We start from the raw sequence: 19,574 nt of genomic DNA, 5'->3' as shown, positions 1-19,574 counted from the left end.
AAGACTGCTTTACACGCAACCCAAGGAAGCATCTTAAGTCATTGAGAGACTTTCCAATAAACGTCAATGAAAGAGGGCTTCCCTGGTGGCGCAGTGGTTAAGAATCCGCCTGCCAATGCAGGGGACACGGGTTCGAGCCCTGGTCCGGGAAGATCCCACATGCCGCGGAGCAACTAAGCTCGTGCGCCACAGCTACTGAGCCTGCGCTCTAGAGCCCGTGAGCCACAACTACTGAGCCTGCGTGCCACAACTACTGAAGCCCGTGCGCCTAGAGCCCGTGCTCCACAACAAGAGAAGCCACCACAATGAGAAGCCTGCGCACCGCAATGAAGAGTAGCTCCCGCTCGCCGCAACTAGAGAAAGCCCGCACACAGCAACGAAGACCCAACACAGCCAAAAATAAATAAATAAAATAAATAAATTTAAAAAAATAAAAAATAAATAAATAAAAAAAAGTCAATGAAAGAAAAAGGAATCAGAGTTAAAAAGCATCTAGCCCACAACAAATAGCATAGCAATATAGTAATGAGAAAGTCATGCAAGGGGATTAGTAATAACAGAAAAAACCATAAACTAAACAATAACTGAATCATAAGCACGGTGAGGCACCTGATGGAAAATGGTACAAGTTATTGGGAAAGAAACGCCATCTTTCCTCAAGCTCTGAATCTGAACAGATTGCTTACTGCATTAAACAATTAATGAAATTCTATGCTAGAAGACACTATTCAGTGTAGCTCCTTTACTAGACTCTCCCTCCATGGAATTTTCTTCACATTCCCCGATACTAATTGACTATTTTCATAGATCCACACTTTGTTGCTTCATGAACTTCCTTATCTTCTCCTTAATAACATCTATAGCATTCAGATCCCACAACCCCGCATTTTGGACTTACGCTTACATTTCCCACTTACTTATCACGTGCATCCATCAGACCGGAAGCTCTCAGAAGGCAGGCCCTGGCGTTCTTGCCCATCATTGTATTTCTGGTGCTTAGTGCAGCACCTGGCTCACAGCAGGCACATGACAAGCATTTGCTGGATGCACGAATAAGCTTGGTCCCCTTGACTGATTTGGAACAAGGTGTTAGAACCCTCATACATTCTTTTGGGGTGAGGGTCAGTTCCACTTTGACATCTGAGCCCTTCGGAGCCCCCAGTTTGGTGGGGGCTGAGGAATGAATGCCCTGCAAATTCATGCTGACTGCTTCCTCCATTCACTGAGAGGATGTCTTCGGATGCCTGATGCAGACTGGCAGGTTTATCAGGAGACAAGGAGCTGTCGTCTGCACCGCTCATCCGAGGGCACGGGAGGCGCAGCATGAGGTCAGGAGAGTAAATCCGCATTTCTGTCACTTGGACATACACCCGGCCGCTCGGATGTGATGGGAATCTCGCTTGCTAATGTGGCGAATTCTCCCTCTGGCAGGAGGGCCTGAGTCTGCAATAGCAGAAACTGGCAGACCCGAGGCATCCTGGGCACAGCTGGCAGTGCAGGAACAAAGGGGAATGCGAGTTTGTGATGCGGGTGGACCTGGGCTCGGGCCCTTCTAAGGGCTTTTATCAAGAAAGAAGGGACATGATTGTGGGCCACGGCCGGGAGATGGCATCCACTGTTCAGGGTAGCAGGGGCCTAGGGACCAGCTGTCTCTCCTCTCTGCACTTGCTAGCTCGATTACCTCACCCTGGTTGCTCCAGGTCACTCCCTGCTAACACCTACAAGCTTCCTGGGCTCAAAAGTTGTTTGTGAGTAGCAATGTGTCATAGTCACTGACAGACTGTGCTGGACCAATGGGATACGGCCACCCAAGCATCTCTGCCTTAGGCATGAGGGGTGAGGAGAAGGTACACACATGCTCACACACACAACCACATTTGAATCTTTTTCTTGTTAAAGATCAGAAATGCATCTTTGATAGGATTCACTGAGGAGGGCATAGCATCTTGCGAAAAATGCATAACCTCCATCTAATCACGAGTAAACATCAGACAAACCCACATCCAGGGACAAGCTGAAAAATACCTGACCAGTACTCTTCAAGACGGTCAAGGTCATGAAAGACAAGAAAAGAGTGAGGAGCCCTCGCAGATTGGAGGGGACTAAGGAGACATGACAACTAAACGCAATGCGGGATCTGGACCAGAAAAAAAAAAGGGCAAAATTAGAAACAAGCCTGTGAATTAGTCAATAGCATCGATCAATGTTAATTTCCTGGTTTCACTAACTGAACTTTGATAATTTAAAATGTTGACATTAGGGGAAGCTGAGTGAACTCTGGGAACTCTATGTGCTATTTTTGCAACTTGACTGCAAGACAAAAATGCTTTTAATATAAAAAGCTTAAAATATTGGGGGGGGTGGTGGTTAAAATAGGATTTATCTCACATTGTTGATATGAGAGCAGATAAGAAAGTATGTAGCATGTACTTACACAATGCCTGGTACATCTTTAATATGTAATAACTATTAGTTGTTATTAAAACTATCCGAAATGGAGGCTTAACCGACCACAAGTAAATCAGGAGCTAATCATTAGGTTTACCCATTTGAAGCTGGTAGAGTTAAATCTGTGTGCCTATTTTTACTGGGTGCTCACTATATCACACAGGTGTAGGTAGTGAATTTTGTTATTTTCAGGAGCCCGTACTTAGGAGATGAGATGCTCAAGGCTTGAATTTCTCTACGAGCCAGGCTGCCTCACATGTGCTATATATACAGTAGGACCCAATTTGGGGATTCTCGATGTGAAATGAATGTGTGAGAAGCTGACTGAGATTGAATGCTCAGGGCAGTGCAAAGATTCCTTTCTTGAATGCAAATCAAAACTCCAGTGAGGTACCACCTCACACCAGTCAGAATGGCCATCATTAAAAAGTCTACAAATAACAAATGCTGGAGAGGGTGTGGAGAAAAGGGAACCCTCCTACACTGTTGGTGGGAATGTAAATGGTGCAGCCACTATGGAGAACAGTATGGGGGTTCCTCAAAAAACTAAAAATAGAGTTGTCATATGAGCTAGCAATCCCTCTCCTGGGCATATATCCGGACAAAACTATAATTCAAAAAGATACATGCACTCTATGTTCATAGTACACTATTTACAATAGCCAAGACATGGAAAAAATCTAAATGTCCATCGACAGATGAATGGATAAAGAAGATGTGGTATATATATACACACAATGGACTATGACTCAGCCATAAAAAAGAATGAAATAATGCCATTTGCAGCAACATGGATGGACCTAGAGATTATCACACTAAACGAAGTAAGTCAGAAAGAGAATGACAAATACCATAGGATATCACTTATATGAATCTAAAATATGACACAAATGAACCTATCTACAAAACAGAGACAGACTCACAGACATAGAGATCAGACTTGTGGTTGCCAAGGCAGAGGGGGAGGTGGGGAAGGGATGGACTGGGAGTTTGGGATTAGCAGATGCAAACTAGTATATATAGGATGGATAAACAACAAGGTCCTACTGTATAGCACAGGGAACTATATTCACTATCCTCTGATAAACCATAATGGAAAAGAATACGAAAAAAATATATATACATAAAACTGAATCACTTTGCTGTACACCAGAAACTAACACAACATTGTAAATCAATTATACTTCAATAAAATTTTTAAAAAAGGGAAATATTCCTTTCTCAGTAGATTTAAAGGCGGCACCAACATTTCCTATTTATTGCAATGGATTCCAATTTTCTCTTTTTTAACTTTTCATTTTGACCTGAGTCCTTTTAAAATAAATTCATCTATGTAAACCTAATGGGTAGACTCAAAGAAATATGTGAAGGAAATAAAAATTCTGATGGCCCATGAATTTGGCAAAAAACATAAAGGTGGTACATGAAAGAGCAAAGCGTGGGAAACAAGGGTTTAGAGTGTTTCCAAAGACCGTCATTGTTAATGAAGTAGCTTAAATTTCAAAAATACTAAGGAAGCAACATCTTTAGGGCAAAGCGGTAGAAGCTTACTCCTGACATTCTGAAGCCAACTTTGCCAAGAATAAATGGGGAAACAAGGAGAAAGCAATTTTAGCCTCTAAACGCTTCAATTTTGTCCACTGTAGGCATCAACAGCTGAATTAAACAACACCTGAATTAAAATATACAAGTTCAGAGGCTGATCTCAGGAACAGCTTCTGAGTATGCAGGAGGAACGACTCCTAACAGCCACTCGATACTTGTTTCGTGAGGATCAATTATATACCATGGCTAATGCATGCTCGGAGCGTGCGCCCGGCCACGGTACAGGTGGTGAATGCAAAACGCACACCGAGAGGCCTTTTAAGCAGCTAAATGCACACCCCATTACAGATCCATAATGCAGAATGGACGCTCATCTGCAAATGGATCGAGAGTGAAGAGTTCTTAAATGGCTGGGGTACTTAGGGCTGAAAGGCTGATCCCCGGATGTGCAGTCAGAGCACACACCGTTTTTAGGATTAATAATACATTGATGTGTGTCAGTGTTAATATACATTTACAGCTCACAGGCCCTGCAGCTGAGGGTTCAGCCCATTTGCAGCCACAGAAAAAAGGACTATTCTGTCCATCCTCTCATTAAGGCCTTCACTCCTAGGAAATTAGATTACGCAAGGAAAGCCATTCGAATGCTACTGAGGTTTTCCCTCCTTTAAAGCCTTCGCTCTGAAAAGTACATGGCACCGTGCGGCAGGGTGTCATCTACCTGCCTCATCAGAGCCCTTCAGAACCGGAGCAAAGGGCTGGCTGCGAAAAGCACCAGGCTCCAGTGTCTGCCTGCTTGGGCACGTGTCCACATGCCCCCGGGGCAGAGCGTGCCAAGGTGAAAAGCAGCCAAGAGAACGGTCCGGTGGCTTCGTGCTCTCTTTTCCTTTTGTATCTGACAGGTTTACCAAACCTTTATGAATGTATCCATAGGTGGTGTCATCTAGGAATGAGTCTCACACACACGCAACCAAATCCAGAACTTCAGGCACTTAAAAGAGCCCTATTCACTGATCAGTCAGCATTCAGAAGGATGGGGATTGCAAATCTTTGAAATACTGTGAATATCTGAAACACGATTTTCCCAAGCCATTGTGATTTAGCTTTTCCAGAGCGGCTTGATTAATGACTGCCTCTCTCTCAGAACGTCAAGGTAGGATGGTTTTTTAATGAAGAGCACGTAAAAGGATGAAAATATTATATGAATGTATAAGTAAATATACTATGACATATGTAAATAAAAGATGGTAAAACTAAACCCTCCGAGGGCTCACAATGTGTTCTGCTAAGAGCTTGGGGTGTGTTCTTGCATTCCATCTTCACAATGAATTTAGGAAGGATTTCCCCACTTTCCCAGAAGAGGAAACGGAGATTCAGAAATGTTAGATCACTTGCTCAAGATCACAGAGATCCTGAATGGCTGAGCTTGGGATTGGAATCCAGGAACGCCTGACTCCTGAGCAAGGGCCTGGAACCTCTCCATCACTGTTTTTCAGACTCACTGGCGGGTGGGAAATCAGTGTAGTCAGTGTATTTCATTTTTAAAAAGTGAAACAGGACAGAATAGAAAAGAAACATGAAGTGTTGTTTGTGAAAGTCTCATTTTAATTTTACGGTTGTATTTATCTAGAATGTATACTTGTGTGTGTGTGTGCACATACCATGTCTAAAAAGTGTGAGAACCTCTGCTCTCCACTGCACTAGCCTGTGATCGCACTGCTTGAAGGTCAAGCTCAAGGTCTCTTGCTAGCTAGGTATGCAGCCCTAAGTCCTCTGTTCTTGTGAGAGTCATTTTCTTTCTTATAATACTTTCCCCCCAAGAATCCCAGGGCCCCCGTCATTCTGTGCAAAGCAGTATAGATAAATTAATAATACAATTTAAAACCAATTCCGCCAAGATAAACAGCACTTCCTAGATTAAGAGCATAGCTGGCCAGAATGAATGAAATTTACTAACCCTGAGATGCTTAATCTTCCATTACATGGACGTTAATGATTATAAGAAAGGAGTGATGGTAATTCACTTCTGCTTTTACAGGAAATCTACCATCTCATTTTTAGCAAATCTTTCTTCTCAGCACACCTCAATGCCAAGGATACCTGCCCTGCTCTTATAGGTATATTGGCCAGTAGTCATACGTCGAAGTCTACTCTTTGCCAAAGTGTTAGGACGTGTAGCATGGACGGGTTTACAAGATATCCCAGTGGAATTTTCTGGGGAGGCTACTTTAGTGCCCCTTCTCCCACCCCTTTTGAAAAGCCTATTTTCTATTTTCCAGTCATAGCAGGGAAGTGTTGGTAAATACCTTTAGTACAGTCTACTCCTAGAAATCCTGGAAAGCAGTGACACAGCCCGGATACACATTCGCCATTCCCATGGCAGTTACGTGGACAGTCCTGCACTGAATCTGAAAAAGAGAGAAATTGAACAATTACTTTTTTCTCTGCCTGCTGGTGAAGCAATTTAATAGTCAGCCATCCACAGTTTTTCAGGAGCAGTGGTAGTAACCTCAGGTGCCTACACAGGACCGGTAGGGAGAAGTGAGTGAAGGAGGAGAACAGGGATGGGTGGGGACTAGGGCAACTTGAACAATGCATGGATGTAACCACTGCTCTCCATGTGATTAGCCCAGGCAGGAATATGGGGCTAATACTGCTGCAATTTTTGCTTTTTCAAAAGAAACTACTTATCTGGATTTAAAAACTACAATTTTCCAAGTTTGAATGCTGGCAAGTTTTTAAACACTGTAAGCCCCACCCTGCCCCAATATCATCCTGTCAATCTGAGATTTGGTCTGAGATGTGGGATATCAGCTTTTAGCCTTAGGGATAGAGAGTGATTCTCCAAATGACAGTGGTGGCTCCTGATCTCAGATTTATAGAGCAAAAAAATCCCCTGCGTTAAAGAAAGAGAAGTCTAAATACATAAGACTGATCAATTTTGGCATGATTTGGGGATTCATTAAGTAGTAGGTTTGGGGTGGTACAAAAGGCCTTTTATGCCTAGCTTTTTGCAGATCTTATTTTTCATGAAAATCAATTAGTTCACCCTTGTTCTCACCTGTATAGCCATCTTATTTCGTGATTTACCTTGCTATGTGTACTCTCAAGTAATGCCTTCAAAGGGATCATTTTGGAACTTTTTCATGTTGAGTTGGGTCTGCACAGAAGTAGTCATACTCTTTTAAAATTATGATTATTATTAACCTAATTTTGCCTTACATTCAGATAAACACATTTAGACTTTCAGGTTCTAAATTACTAAGATGATCAAAAGCCACTATGCCCCAAAGATGACATGACACAGTCCTTGGGGAGTTGGGGACATTGGCTTGGTGATATGCAGGAAAGACTAGGAAGTCTAATTGTCCCTAATGGAGTCACCTGTGAATAGTAAGGGAGGTTTTCCTTTAAACCGAATTTCCCATTTATTCCCACTCTGGACTGAAAAACCAAACCACACCGTAGTGCTTTCTTTCTACAGTGCTTCACTTTTCAGCTCTCTTCTTCCAGAATCCGGGTGTGGTTGGTTTCTGGCACTAGGAGAACTCAATCAGTGTACCTGCTTTTTCAAAATCAGTATCAAGCCAATTTATTTTCTTCTTCTCCTTTTTTTTTTTCCTTTGGCTTCGCTGCGTGGCTTGAGGATCTTAGTTCCCTGACCAGGGACTGAACCCGAGCCCTCAGCAGTGAAAACACAGAGTCCTAACCACTGGACCGCCAGGGAATTCCCAAGCCAATGTCCTTAGTGTCTAACAATTATCACTGCAGGCTCAACTCCTTGAGGTTGGCAGAATAAAGGTGGGCTGAGAAGCATCCAAGTGGCTATCGATTTGTTTCATCTATTCATCCTCCCTTCCTTCTTTCATTCAAAAAGCATTAGGTTGAATCATACGAAGTAGCTGCTTTTGCAGGTCAAAAGTCAGCAATTTCACATGATGTTAGGAGACAATTTGCCACGGGTGTCTTGTGTTCCTGAATGTCTTATGAGCAGAGGCACTGACTCCTTAGCTCTGGACTATCTTTTTTTTAAAGGCTGTCTGTATAGTGAACAGCCTTGGGAGATAGAGACAGTGTCTGCCTCCAGAGCAAAGGGCAAGTTTAGTTAGTGCCCAGTATAAATAAAGATAATGTCTCCCTCTGGAGAAAAGAATGAGTAGGCTCACGGCCCATTTGGAGACTCAAGGATAGTAAATTCAGAGTTTCTCTCCTGTCATGTAACCCACTGCCTGTGTAGGTAACACCTGGCTCTGTTTGTGTTGCCCTGTGGGAACTGGGGCTTGGAACTGGCACATATGCTGATACTGTGGATATTACATTGCTCTGAGGAATACAGTCTTTTGTCTCTGACCCAGGAGCACCTCCTCTTCTGATAACATCTATGAGACTGTGGCCGGCTCCTGTGTCAGCTGACAATGAGGGTGAGATCTCAGACCTGCCACAGTCCTTGACATAGGGTTTACTTTATTAACTGAGCAACTGTTATATGCAAGGCACCCTACAAGGCACTGGTGAATACAGCGGTGACTAAGACAGACACAGTCCCTGCCCTCATAGAACTTCCACTGTCATAGAGAACACAGGCCCAAAAAATTACCAAATCAAATAAAAATTGTGATATGTGCTTTGAAGAGAATAGGATACTGCGATAGGGACTAAGAGGAGGAAGCTACTGAGAAAGGACAGTCAGGGAGGGCGTCTCTATTCTATGCAGGGGACATATAAGGGTGCTGGAACAGCCAAGTGAAAAGCGAGGTGAAGAGTATTCCAGGCAGGGGAATTCCCTGGCGGTCCAGTGGTTAGGACTCCGTACTTCCACTGCAGTAGGCCGAGGTTTGATCCCTGGTCGGGGAACTAAGATCCTGCAAGCCTCACAGCATGGCCAAAAAAAAAAAAAAAAAAGCAAGCAAGAAAGAGTATCCCAGGAGTATCCCAGGCAGAAGGAAGAGCTGATGCAAAGGCGCTGAGGTGGAAAACAGCAGAACTGAATCCCACGTGGCTGGAGGGTAGCTACAAAGGAAGAGAGTGACCTAAGATGAGTCTGGAGAAACCCAGATCATCTAGGGCCCTGGAGACCATGTGGATGAGTTAAATTTTATTCTGGGACCAATGGGAGCAAATGAAAAATTTTAAACATAAACATGACATTATCCAGCTTGCATGTTCAGAAGTCACTCGGACAGAAAGTAGAGCTAGATTCTCAATGAGCATCTGGGTCTGGGGATGGTTTGGTAGAAATGGACATGGCCAAGGTCAAAGCTCCCTGTTCTCCAACCTAACATCCTCAGAGATAGAGCAGCGAAGAGAGGAAGCTCTATGCTACCACAGTCCCAGGGAAAAGGACTAAGGTCTTTGCATAGGCTCTGTGCTGGGCTGGAAGGCCTCCTTGCCCTTTAGCTGAGGTATTTATCCTTAAGTCTCAGTTTAGAAAACATTTAGTTTCTAGGCCTCTTCCTCCCCTACTGCCCTCAACCTGGGTTTTGTACCCTTTCCTCTGTCTTCCCCTAATTCCTATAATTGTCTTTTTACCTATCTGTCTTCTCTCATCAAGCTCCATGAGGAAGAGACCAGATCTGAACTGATCACCCGGGTATTCTCAATGCTTGGCACACAGTAGGTCCTTGGTAAATAATCGTTGAAGTGTGTGTGTATGTATGTGTGTACGGGCACGCATCTCAGAGGGTGGGAGAATCCAAAATAAGCAAAAACTGCAGTGAAGAGTATTTTTCATTCAATTTCCCCAGGTCTTTTTTTTAAATTAATTATTATTGGAGTAGAGTTGCTTCACAATGTTGTGTTAGTTTCTGCTCTACGGCAAAGTGAATCAGCTATACATATACATATATCCCCTTTTTTTTGGATTTCCTTCCCATTTAGGTCACCACAGAGCACTGAGTAGAGTTCTCTGTGCTATACAGTAGGTTCTCATTAGTTATCTATCTTATGTATAGTAGTGTATATATGTCAATCCCAATCTCCCAATTCATCCCACCTCCCCGCCACCTTGGTATCCATACGTTTGTTCTCTACGTCTTTGTCTCTATTTCTGCTTTGCAAATAAGCTCAACTGCCTCATTTTTCTAGATTTCAAATATAAGTGATATTATACGATGTTTGTTTTTCTCTTTCTGACTTACTTCACTCTATATGACAGTCTCTAGGTCTATCCACGTCTCTGCAAATGGCACAATTTCGTTCCTTTTTATGGCTGAGTAACATTCCATTGTATATATGTACCACATCTCTATCCATTCATCTGTCAATGGACACTTAGGTTGCTTCTGTGTCCTGGCTATTGTAAATAGTGCTGCAATGAACATTGGGGTGCATGTGTCTTTTTGAATTATGGTTTCCTCAGGGTATATGCCCAGTAGTGGGATTGCTGGGTCATATGGTAGCTCTGTTTTTAGTTTTTTAAGGAACCTCCATACTGTTCTCCCTAGTGGCTGTATCAATTTACATTCCCACCATGCCACCCCCCCACCCAAGTCTTGTCTCTGAAGCATTTCTACAGTTTTTGAGGAAAGAAACAATTATGTAGTACTGCTGAAATATAGAAGGAGCTCACCTCTCTCAGTCCCCTTTTTCCAACACCCAATTAAATATTACTCTTGAAATCTTATCAGCTTTCCTTTTTGTCAACCTGGTCGGACTTTTGTTGAGGAAACAAGGCAGGTGATGAGAGTTAGCCCAGGAAATGGGATTTTTATACAAGTGGAGGCTAGCCTCCCCGAAATCTGCACCGTGCTTCAAGAATGCCACTCGGTTGTACCCTGAGATGAAACTCATTTCTGAAAGCAGGCTGCTTCTCTCCAAAACACAAAAGACATCCCTGAGTCAAAGGTATATTTAGTGTGATGGCTGGTCAACACCCATCTAACATCCTTCCTTCTGTTTCATATCACAGGGGCTTCCGGCGCTCTTGGCTGCTCTTGACGGAGTGTGCTCCGATAATAGATGTGTGTGGGAGGATCTCTGAACCAAATAAAACACTGCACTTTTCCCTACATTTCAGGCCAATTACTATCATTGCTCTATCAAGATGTCTGCCCAACTATTAGGCCGATTACCTTTGACTTTCTCTTTAAGCTACAGTCCAGACAAGAGAAATCCTCTGGGGAGAATTGCTATTCCCAGCTCCGACAGGCGAATGAGGGTAATGGCCTGGGGGAAGGGCATCTCACTACCACCGTCTGTGTCCATGTGGACAAAGGCAATGGAGGTCAGAAGCCATTATTAGATAATATGGCCCCCAGACAACTTGCTGTGTGGAAGGGGAAAGGGATTTATTTGGCTAGAATCCAAAGCAATCCAGTGGTTAAGAGCACAGGCTCTGGGAGAGTTTGAATCCTGACTCCACCTCTTACTAGCTGTGTGTGACCTTGGGCAACTTGTTTAACTTCTCTGAGTCTGGGCTTCCTCAACTGGAAAACAGAATATTGGTAGTAATGACCTCATATAACTACTCTGTGGGTTAACTGATCTAGTCCCCAGAAGGGCCAAATCCAGGAGCTAGTACATGGTCAACTCTCTATAGATGTGCCATTGTTACTGTTTTTGTTATTAACCATTCCACTGAGTCTTTATAGACTCCAGCTAAGCCAGCTGCTGTGTGTGTGGGGTTTGCTGTCATGTGTATCAAGCCTTTGCGTTTAAACACAAGGCGAATGCATGGACCTGGAGATTGTCATACTGAGTGAGGTCAGTCAGACAGAGAAAGACAAATATCACATGCTATCACTTATATGTGGAATCTCAAAAAATGGTGCAAATAAACTTATTTACAAAACAGAAATGGAGTCACAGATGTAGAAAACAAGCTTATGGTTACCAAGGGGGAAAGTAGGGGGGATAAACTGGAAGATTGGGATTGACATGTACATACTACTACGTATAAAATAGATAAGGACCAACTGTATAGCACAGGGAACTCTACTCTACTCTGTAATGACCTATATGGGAAAAGAATCTAAAAAAGAGTAGATACATGTATATGTATAACTGACGCACTTTACTGTACACCTGAAACTAACACAACATTGTAAATCTACTGTACTCCAATAAAAATTAGAAAAAAAAAAGATTTACAAAAATTTTTTTTAAAAAAACACACAAGGTGACCAAAAGGATATCATTTCCCATCATGTTCTTAAGCAAAAGATTGTTCTTTATCTTACCGTCTCAAACTAGTTCTAAATGTGTTGCCAGTTTCTTTCTTTTGTGATCTGGTTTTTACCCTTTTACTTTTTTCTTTCCCCTCATTGGTACATAACATGCTCCTGGGAACTTTCCCTAACGGTGGAAGACTTCTCCAGTGACTTTCCTGATACAAAGTTTATGCCATTAGTGTAGAGCAGGGCTTGGCAAACTTTTTCTGTCAAGTGACAGAGAGTAAATATTTAGGCTTTATGGGCCAAACTGTCTCCACTGCAACCACTCAACTCTGTTGTTATAGCTGCCACAGACAATTTGTCAACAGATGAACGTGGCTGTGGTCCAATAAAACTTTATTTATAAAAATAGGCAGTGGGCCAGACTTGGCCCATGGGCTCTGGCATGCCAAGCACTGCTTTAAAAGGAGCATTTGGCTGACCCTGTTAGGGCCAATCTTTCCTTAACAGAGGGACTAAGCATTAACTTCAATGCTATGGTAAATACCAAATCCTACCTAATTTTGTCCCATTCTGAAGTTGTGGCTGCCACCTGAATTTCAGGTTCTCTTTCAAGAATCAGGGAATCCTTCAGAGCAATCCGTGAAACCAACAGAGAAGTTCTTAACATGCAGTCAATAGAAAAACAGCTGTACAAGATGAGCTCTTAAAAAATCATCAGCTTTCACGAGTGACTACCAGCTCCATTCCAGACAGGTTCCGTACGTGAAGTCACATCATCCCTCCCTTCGGAGACATGGTCATTACCTCCCCACAAACGATGAATCTGAGGCTCAGGGAGTTTAGTGACTCTCCCAGGTAGGATGTGGGAAAGAAAAGGTAGGATTTAATCCTGGATCAACCATCTTATCTAGGTTTCTCTAGTGAAACTTGAGGTCCACAGCTAAATGCTGCTGGGACAACATGGTGTTGCAGAAAGGCAATGAATGAGGCCCAGAAGTCCATGCCATTTCCACCATTTCCATATCCTGGGACCTTGAGGGACTCAGTTTCCTGAACCTCAGTTTATTCCTCTGTGAAATGGGTCTAACAATCTGCCCTGATTCAGAGAGGATCAGTTATTATCATTAGTAAGAAGATTAAAACCTAATGACAAAATAAATGTTATGAAAATTATTTATAGGTGATATGATTGTTAAAATTCTTAGGGCTTGCTTTAGAAAACCTCATGAAATATTCTCAAAATAATGGCCCTCTTACAGGTTTGTATGCACATATAAGGGGAAATTTTGGATAAAATCTTAGCTTTTCCCCAACGGCTACTAAAAAGGACTGCTATAAAACATGCCCCAAATGACAAGTGCTTAATTAAAGCTTTTTGAGATTTACCAATTTGGGAACAAAGATATGATTTCTTTCTTATGGTTATATCCTTTTCCTGATTTATTTTTCAGGTTTTTAAAAAAAATTTAGTTTGAGCTTTCCTTGATTTTTGAGAAAAATTGTGACCTGACACAAATGGTCAGTATTTACTGGCTGTTTAGGGATTTATACCCGTAACTTATTTTATTTACTCCTTACAGTAGCAGTATAAGGAGGGACTGGTTAGTTCTATTTTACCATGAGGAACTGAGGCTGACAAAAGTCCAATGATTTGCCTAGGTTGTGTGGCCAGGGCTTGAGCCAGGTGGTTGGACCCAAGCTCTTCACTGCAACTCAATCCCTGGTACTCACAGTGGCTTTTTCATGATTTAAGTAGCATTCATATTTTAACCAGGGCTAGTTTTAGGTGGATGATACTGTGAACCCTAAATTAAGGATGCTGGTTTGGTCCCCTACACAGTAGGACCACCTTGGAAGATGTGCCTTCAACAGAGAAGCCAGACACTTCCATCCTTTCCTTCATGACCTATCACCTCAGAGATCCCATACCTACCTAAGACTACAGTGTTGAAGGAAACCATCTCTTTGTCTTTGCCGTCATTGTAGAAGGCCAGGTGCCACAGGCCCACATCCAGGTACTGGACAAACACGGCTTCGTTTTGAACCAGGGTCTGTATGCTCCGGCGTTCCCTGGGTGACTCGACCACGCTCCATTTCTCCTTCCCGTCCAGACGCTCCATGAAGTCATACTGGGAAAAGAAGAGAGCATGTGACACAGGGTGCAGACCTGGTCCCATAACAAGCACCTTCCCCTCCAGCCCCATTAGTTAACTGAGAGATACTTCTGAGTACATTTTACTATAAGCTCATTTGATTATAAGTAAAACAAGAGTCATGAAAGTTGTAATAATAACCGTCACCATTTATTATAATTGTTGCCAATAGTTTTATGACTATAAGGCCATAATCTCTTTTCAGCTTTTATGATTTTTTTTCTGTGTGTGTGTGTGTGTGTGTGTGTGAGAGAGAGAGAGAGAGAGAGATGGGTTTTTGCTCCAGTCCCTACTGGGGTGTTATAGAATACATAGCATATGCCAATAGAACTTTTTAATAATTCCCCCAATTCTGAATTCCAAATTGCATCTGGCACTCAAGAGTTTCAGGTAAAGAATTATGAACCTATGTTACCAGATACCATTGACTGATCATTCACTAAAGGAAGGTGGTATATCAGAGTAGTTAAGAAAAGAGGGCTAAGGAGTCAGACTACCTGGGAGAGAATCTGGAACTTTTTAGCTTCACCTGTCCCTCCCTCAATTTTCCCATCTGCAAAACTGAAAATAACAGTACCTATGTTATAGGTTGTTGTGAGAAATAAGATCATATTGATAACAGTGCCTGGCACAAAGCAAACACAAAATACACGTGAGCTGTCATCACCACCACCATCGTCATCCTCATTTCATTCAACTCTTGCAAAACCCCTGTAAGATCGGCACTATTTGTATCTTATTTTACAGATAAGAAAACTGAGGCTCAGAGAAGTCCAGCAACGTATCAAAAGTCACCCAGTGACCAAGTGAACAATCAAAAATTTGGACCTAGATCTGTTTAGGTGCAGTGCCCTCACAGTGCCTGGCCTCCCATCGACCAGCAATTAACTATGAAACTCTGTTTCAATGGAAACCAGGCTCAGAACTGGAAGCAATCAGTGGGAGACAGAGTGGTGGGTGAAGGCAACCAGGAATGGGGTGAGGGGAATGGGAGAGCAAGTGTGATCCAAGGGGGCCTGTCCCAGGGAATGGTGAAATCGTGCGGCAGGCAAGTGGGAGCCACAGAAGATCCTTGAGCAGTGACTGACGACGTGGTGGGAGGAATGTTCTGAGGAATTCATTTGCAGGCAGCCTATGAGATGTTCTAGAAGAGGGAGTGAAAGGAAGCAGAAAGACCAGTTAGCAAGCAATTGCAGAAACCCAAGTGTGAGGTGACAGGCATCTTGATTAGGACAGTGAATGAGAAAAGGGGACAACTTTGCAGGAACATTTCTAGGGAAGAGAGGACAGGGCTTGACCATGGGCTGGACAGAGGGGATGAAGGGAAAGGCAAAGAGGGCACCCATGTTTCTTACTTGTTGATGAGAAAATCAATAAGACCCCAGTAGAAATGCAATCATCTTGCGAACTCTTGCAAAATCATTCCACAGGAAAATCATTTGCACCGTGACTTCCAGAGAACATTCAAAGTGTAGGTCTTTAGCAGATAAAAACCACCACTGTGGGATTAAGCTCTCTCTCACCACTTTCCCCGCCATAAAAAGGGTTATGCGGGTTACTGACATCCACTGTAACCCCTTTCACGAACGTCAAAGAATGAAACTCCAGGAAATCTACTAATGTGACTTCCTCATCAGCAGAATTGCCAGTTTTTCCCACCTGAAATGTGATAATTGAAACCAAAAGAGTCTATAAGCTTAGGTACAAAGGTTTTGCTGTCAGACAGACCTGGGTTTGAATTCTGACTGTCATTTGCTACTGTTTGAAGTTAGGTGAATCTTTTACCCTCTTCCTGGTTTGCATACTAGGGAATAATAACACCCATCTTTTGGGGATGTTATAAGGATGACATGAGATAATGCTTAGGGCAGTGCCTGGAAGATAATAACCATTTTATTAAGTACCTTGTGACTCTGAGTCACTTATTTGCAAATCACAAGGATCGCAGAAGAGAAGCACACGGTTCTAGTTTTTGTATCTGGGGGCCTGGCAAGGGACGTTGCGTAGGAAGTGGAAATTTCCTCCATCTCTCAGGAAACGAATGTTTGTATTTAGCTCCCCTCTACCCCATAGCTCATTGGTTGCAGCTGTCTTTATGGGATAAAATAAATGATTTGAAGTGATATGACAAACCGATGCTCCTTTCGGAGCCCTTTGTAACCAGAGCATTTGTTCCTTAGCAACCTCGTAAATGTCCGACTACCCAGACCATGTCTACAAACTGCTGTCAGCCAGAGAAATGAGTGTAACTTCCTTGGTGCCGAGGTGAGAAGGATATACTTCATTTGGGGTCCAGGTTATCACTCCCATGAGGAAAAGTTGGGGGAAGGTGATTACTTGCATGGGGCCATCGCTCATTATTAATTTGGGCATCAGTCATCTCTTGCTGAACTGGTTGCCCAGCCCAGGGGCACAGAAATGGCTTAGGACCAGCAGCAGTGCTTGCTGTCCAACCAATCAAATGACTCTGGGAAAAGGTATTTGTCAGAGGAGAGGGAGGACATCTATTTTGGCCGGCTCCTCAGAGTCCCTCCACGGAAGTACGGAGGGCAGTTTTCATTTAAGGAAGAATCTGTGAGCCAGGGGCACTGGGACATGTGGGTCTGAGGTGTCCCAATCCTGTATCTCTTTGTTGTGCTTTACTTTCTTCAAAGCACTTATCACCCTCTAAAATGATATAATGTTTTTTCAAAAAAATAAATTTATATATTTATTTTTGGCTGCGTTGGGTCTTCATTGCTGTGAGCGGGCTTTCTCTAGTTGTGGCAAGCGGGGGCTACTCTTCATTGCGGTGTACGGGTTTCTCATTGTGGTGACTTCTCTTGTTGTGGAGCACGGGCTCTAGGAGCACGGGCTTCAGTAGTTGTGGCACGCAGGCTTCAGTAGTTGTGGCTTGCGGGCTCTGGAGTGCAGGCTCAGTAGTTGTGGCACACAGGTTTAGTTGCTCCGGCGGCATGTGGGATCTTCCTGGACCAGGGATCGAACCTGTGTCCCCTGCATTGGCAGGCGGATTCTTAACCACTGCACCACCAGGGAAGCCCTGATATAATGTTTTTATGTTTATTGTCCGTCTACTCAGAAAAACATAAACTCCAGGAGGGCAGGGATTTCTTCTGCATGGTAGAGTGGTTAAGACTGAGAACTTTGGAGCTAGACTGCCTGATTAGAACCCACGCTCTGCTGCTTACTTGCTGTGACAGTTGCACAAGCTATTTCAATTCTCTGTGCCTCAGTCTCCTTACCTTTAAAATGGGTATAATTTCAAAACATAATAATAATACAGCAAAACACTGTTGTAAAGATTAAATGAGTCAAATCACGTAAAGTGCTTAGAATAGTCAGTACTCTGTATATGGTAAACACACCTTGAAAGTTTCTGCTATCGTGATGATAATTCATTGCTCTGTCTAATGCATCTTGAGCAGAGTTTGATCAATAAATATTTGTAAAATATCAAATGCATAAAATACTGAATCTGTAAATGAATTTCATTGAAAGCAAACTAAGTTGCAATGTACTGAAGGTTTTGTTTCCGGTAATAATCACCTGCCCTCCCTTGTTTTCTAATGTGCTTTCCTGAATAGGAGAGAAAGGGGCAGAGTTACAGGCAGCAAGCCTCAGTCATGCACCACCAGACATGCACATGATGGACACTGTGGCCCAAGGAACCTGTGCATGCCTATAGATCATCAAGATTTGAGAGGTGACTTTAGAGGTGACATTATGACTTCACCTTTTCAATTCTCAATGGAGGGACTTCCCTGGTGGCGTAGGGGTTAAGAATCCACCTGCCCACGCAGGGGACACGGGTTAGAGCCCTGGTCCGGGAAGATCCCACATGCCGCGGAGCAACTAAATCCGTGTGCCACAACTACTGAGCCTGTGCTCTAGAGTCCATGAGCCACAACTACTGAAGCCCACGCGCCTAGAGCCTGTGCTCCGCAACAAGAGAAGCCAGCGCGATGAGAAGCCCACGCACTGCAACGAAGAGTAGCCCCTGCTCGCCGCGACTAGAGAAAGCCTGCGTGCAGCAATGAAGACTCAACACAGCCAAAAATAAATAAATTAATTAATTAAAAAAATTCTCAATGGGATGATGGCCAATGTACACTTTCTTTCTTTGGACTTTCTTTGCTCCATCGCTTGTCTTCCTTCTTTTCCTCCTTTGACACTGTTTCTTAGTGACCACTGTGGTAGAGATTGATGGTCACTGTCTGTATCAGTGTCTTGTTCCTTTCCAGCTTCCTTGCTTTTACGTGGGAGCATGTGACAGTGTTCCCGTCAATGGAACATATGCTGTGGGATGAACTCCGCTTCTAGACCCTGCCATAAAACGTTCTGTGCCATCTCCTGCTTGCTCGCTCTCCCTACCTATCTGCCTCTAGAGAGAACCAGAGTTCTCTTAAAGCCCAAGATGATGGAGTCACAAGATAGGAGTGGCCTGGATCCTAGATTAGCACTCGGAGGGAAGCCGGAAATACTGACACAAGCAAGCGATAAACACTTACTAAATGAGGCCACTGACACAGAGAACGGGGTAGTGGCTACCAGAGGGGAAGGGGGGTGGGGGAGGGCAAAATGGGTGAAGGGGGTCAACTGTATGGTGATGGATGGAAACAAAACTTTGGTGGGGAGCACACTGCAGAGCATAGAGAAGCTGAAATACTGGGATGGCCAAAAAGTTCATTCGGTTAATGAATACGTTTTTCAGTAAAGTTCTTGGTGAAAATGAAAAATGTGCCTTGTATTTTTACTTAAAACTGAACGAACTTTTTGGCCAACCCACTATAATGTTGTACACATGAAAAAACAAAATCAAGCTACTGACATGTTGAGGCTTATTTGTTATTTCAGCATAGCCTTCAAGATTTCCTGACCTCATGCTTCTCTTTCTTCCTGGTTCACCTCCCAAGATGATAGTAAAGTGCCAGCAAATGTTTCCATTTCTTCGGGGCGGTGGGAGAGAATCACCCAGGAGGGCAGCATCTTTTGTTGGTCAAGTTCCAACCTATTACGTGTAGGGTGTCTATCTATCCCAGTTTGCCCAGGGATGTCCTAGTCTCCATCTCCCGTTCCTCCTTTCACTCTTGAGCATGCTCTCGTTTGGAATATATAGTTACCCTCCTCATAGGTTAACATACACCAGGCAGCGTCACGTAGCATCGTTCACGGCTGCTATAACCTGGGGAGGGTGGGAGGCTAGAAATACAAGGCGGATCAAGCCAGCCAAGTGCAGAGACCGCTTTCCAGGGCAGGGAGAACAGGAGCGCAGTAGGAAGCTCGTCTGCATGGAGGCCCTCTGGCTCTGGAGAGC

The 19,574-nt window shown here is 43.5% G+C and overlaps 1 protein-coding gene across 14 annotated transcripts in view; it reads right to left on the bottom strand.

Annotated features, from left to right (window-relative positions):
* TENM2 (teneurin transmembrane protein 2) overlaps positions 1 to 19,574 on the bottom strand; it is a 590,108-nt gene that overhangs the window by 175,158 nt on the left and 395,376 nt on the right. For all 14 annotated transcript variants that reach the window (XM_082378741.1, XM_082378737.1, XM_082378738.1 and 11 more), the window contains 2 exons: positions 14,041 to 14,236; positions 6,300 to 6,401 (listed from right to left, as the gene is read on the bottom strand). In XM_082378741.1, coding sequence (XP_082234867.1) covers positions 6,300 to 6,401; positions 14,041 to 14,236 — 298 coding nt within the window. The remainder of the gene's footprint in view (positions 1 to 6,299; positions 6,402 to 14,040; positions 14,237 to 19,574) is intronic.

The sequence above is a fragment of the Balaenoptera borealis genome (genome assembly GCF_965194805.1).
Source record: "Balaenoptera borealis genome assembly, chromosome: 2".
In the NCBI taxonomy this organism is placed as follows: Eukaryota; Metazoa; Chordata; class Mammalia; order Artiodactyla; family Balaenopteridae; genus Balaenoptera; species Balaenoptera borealis.
This window is presented reverse-complemented; position numbering and strand designations above follow the sequence as displayed.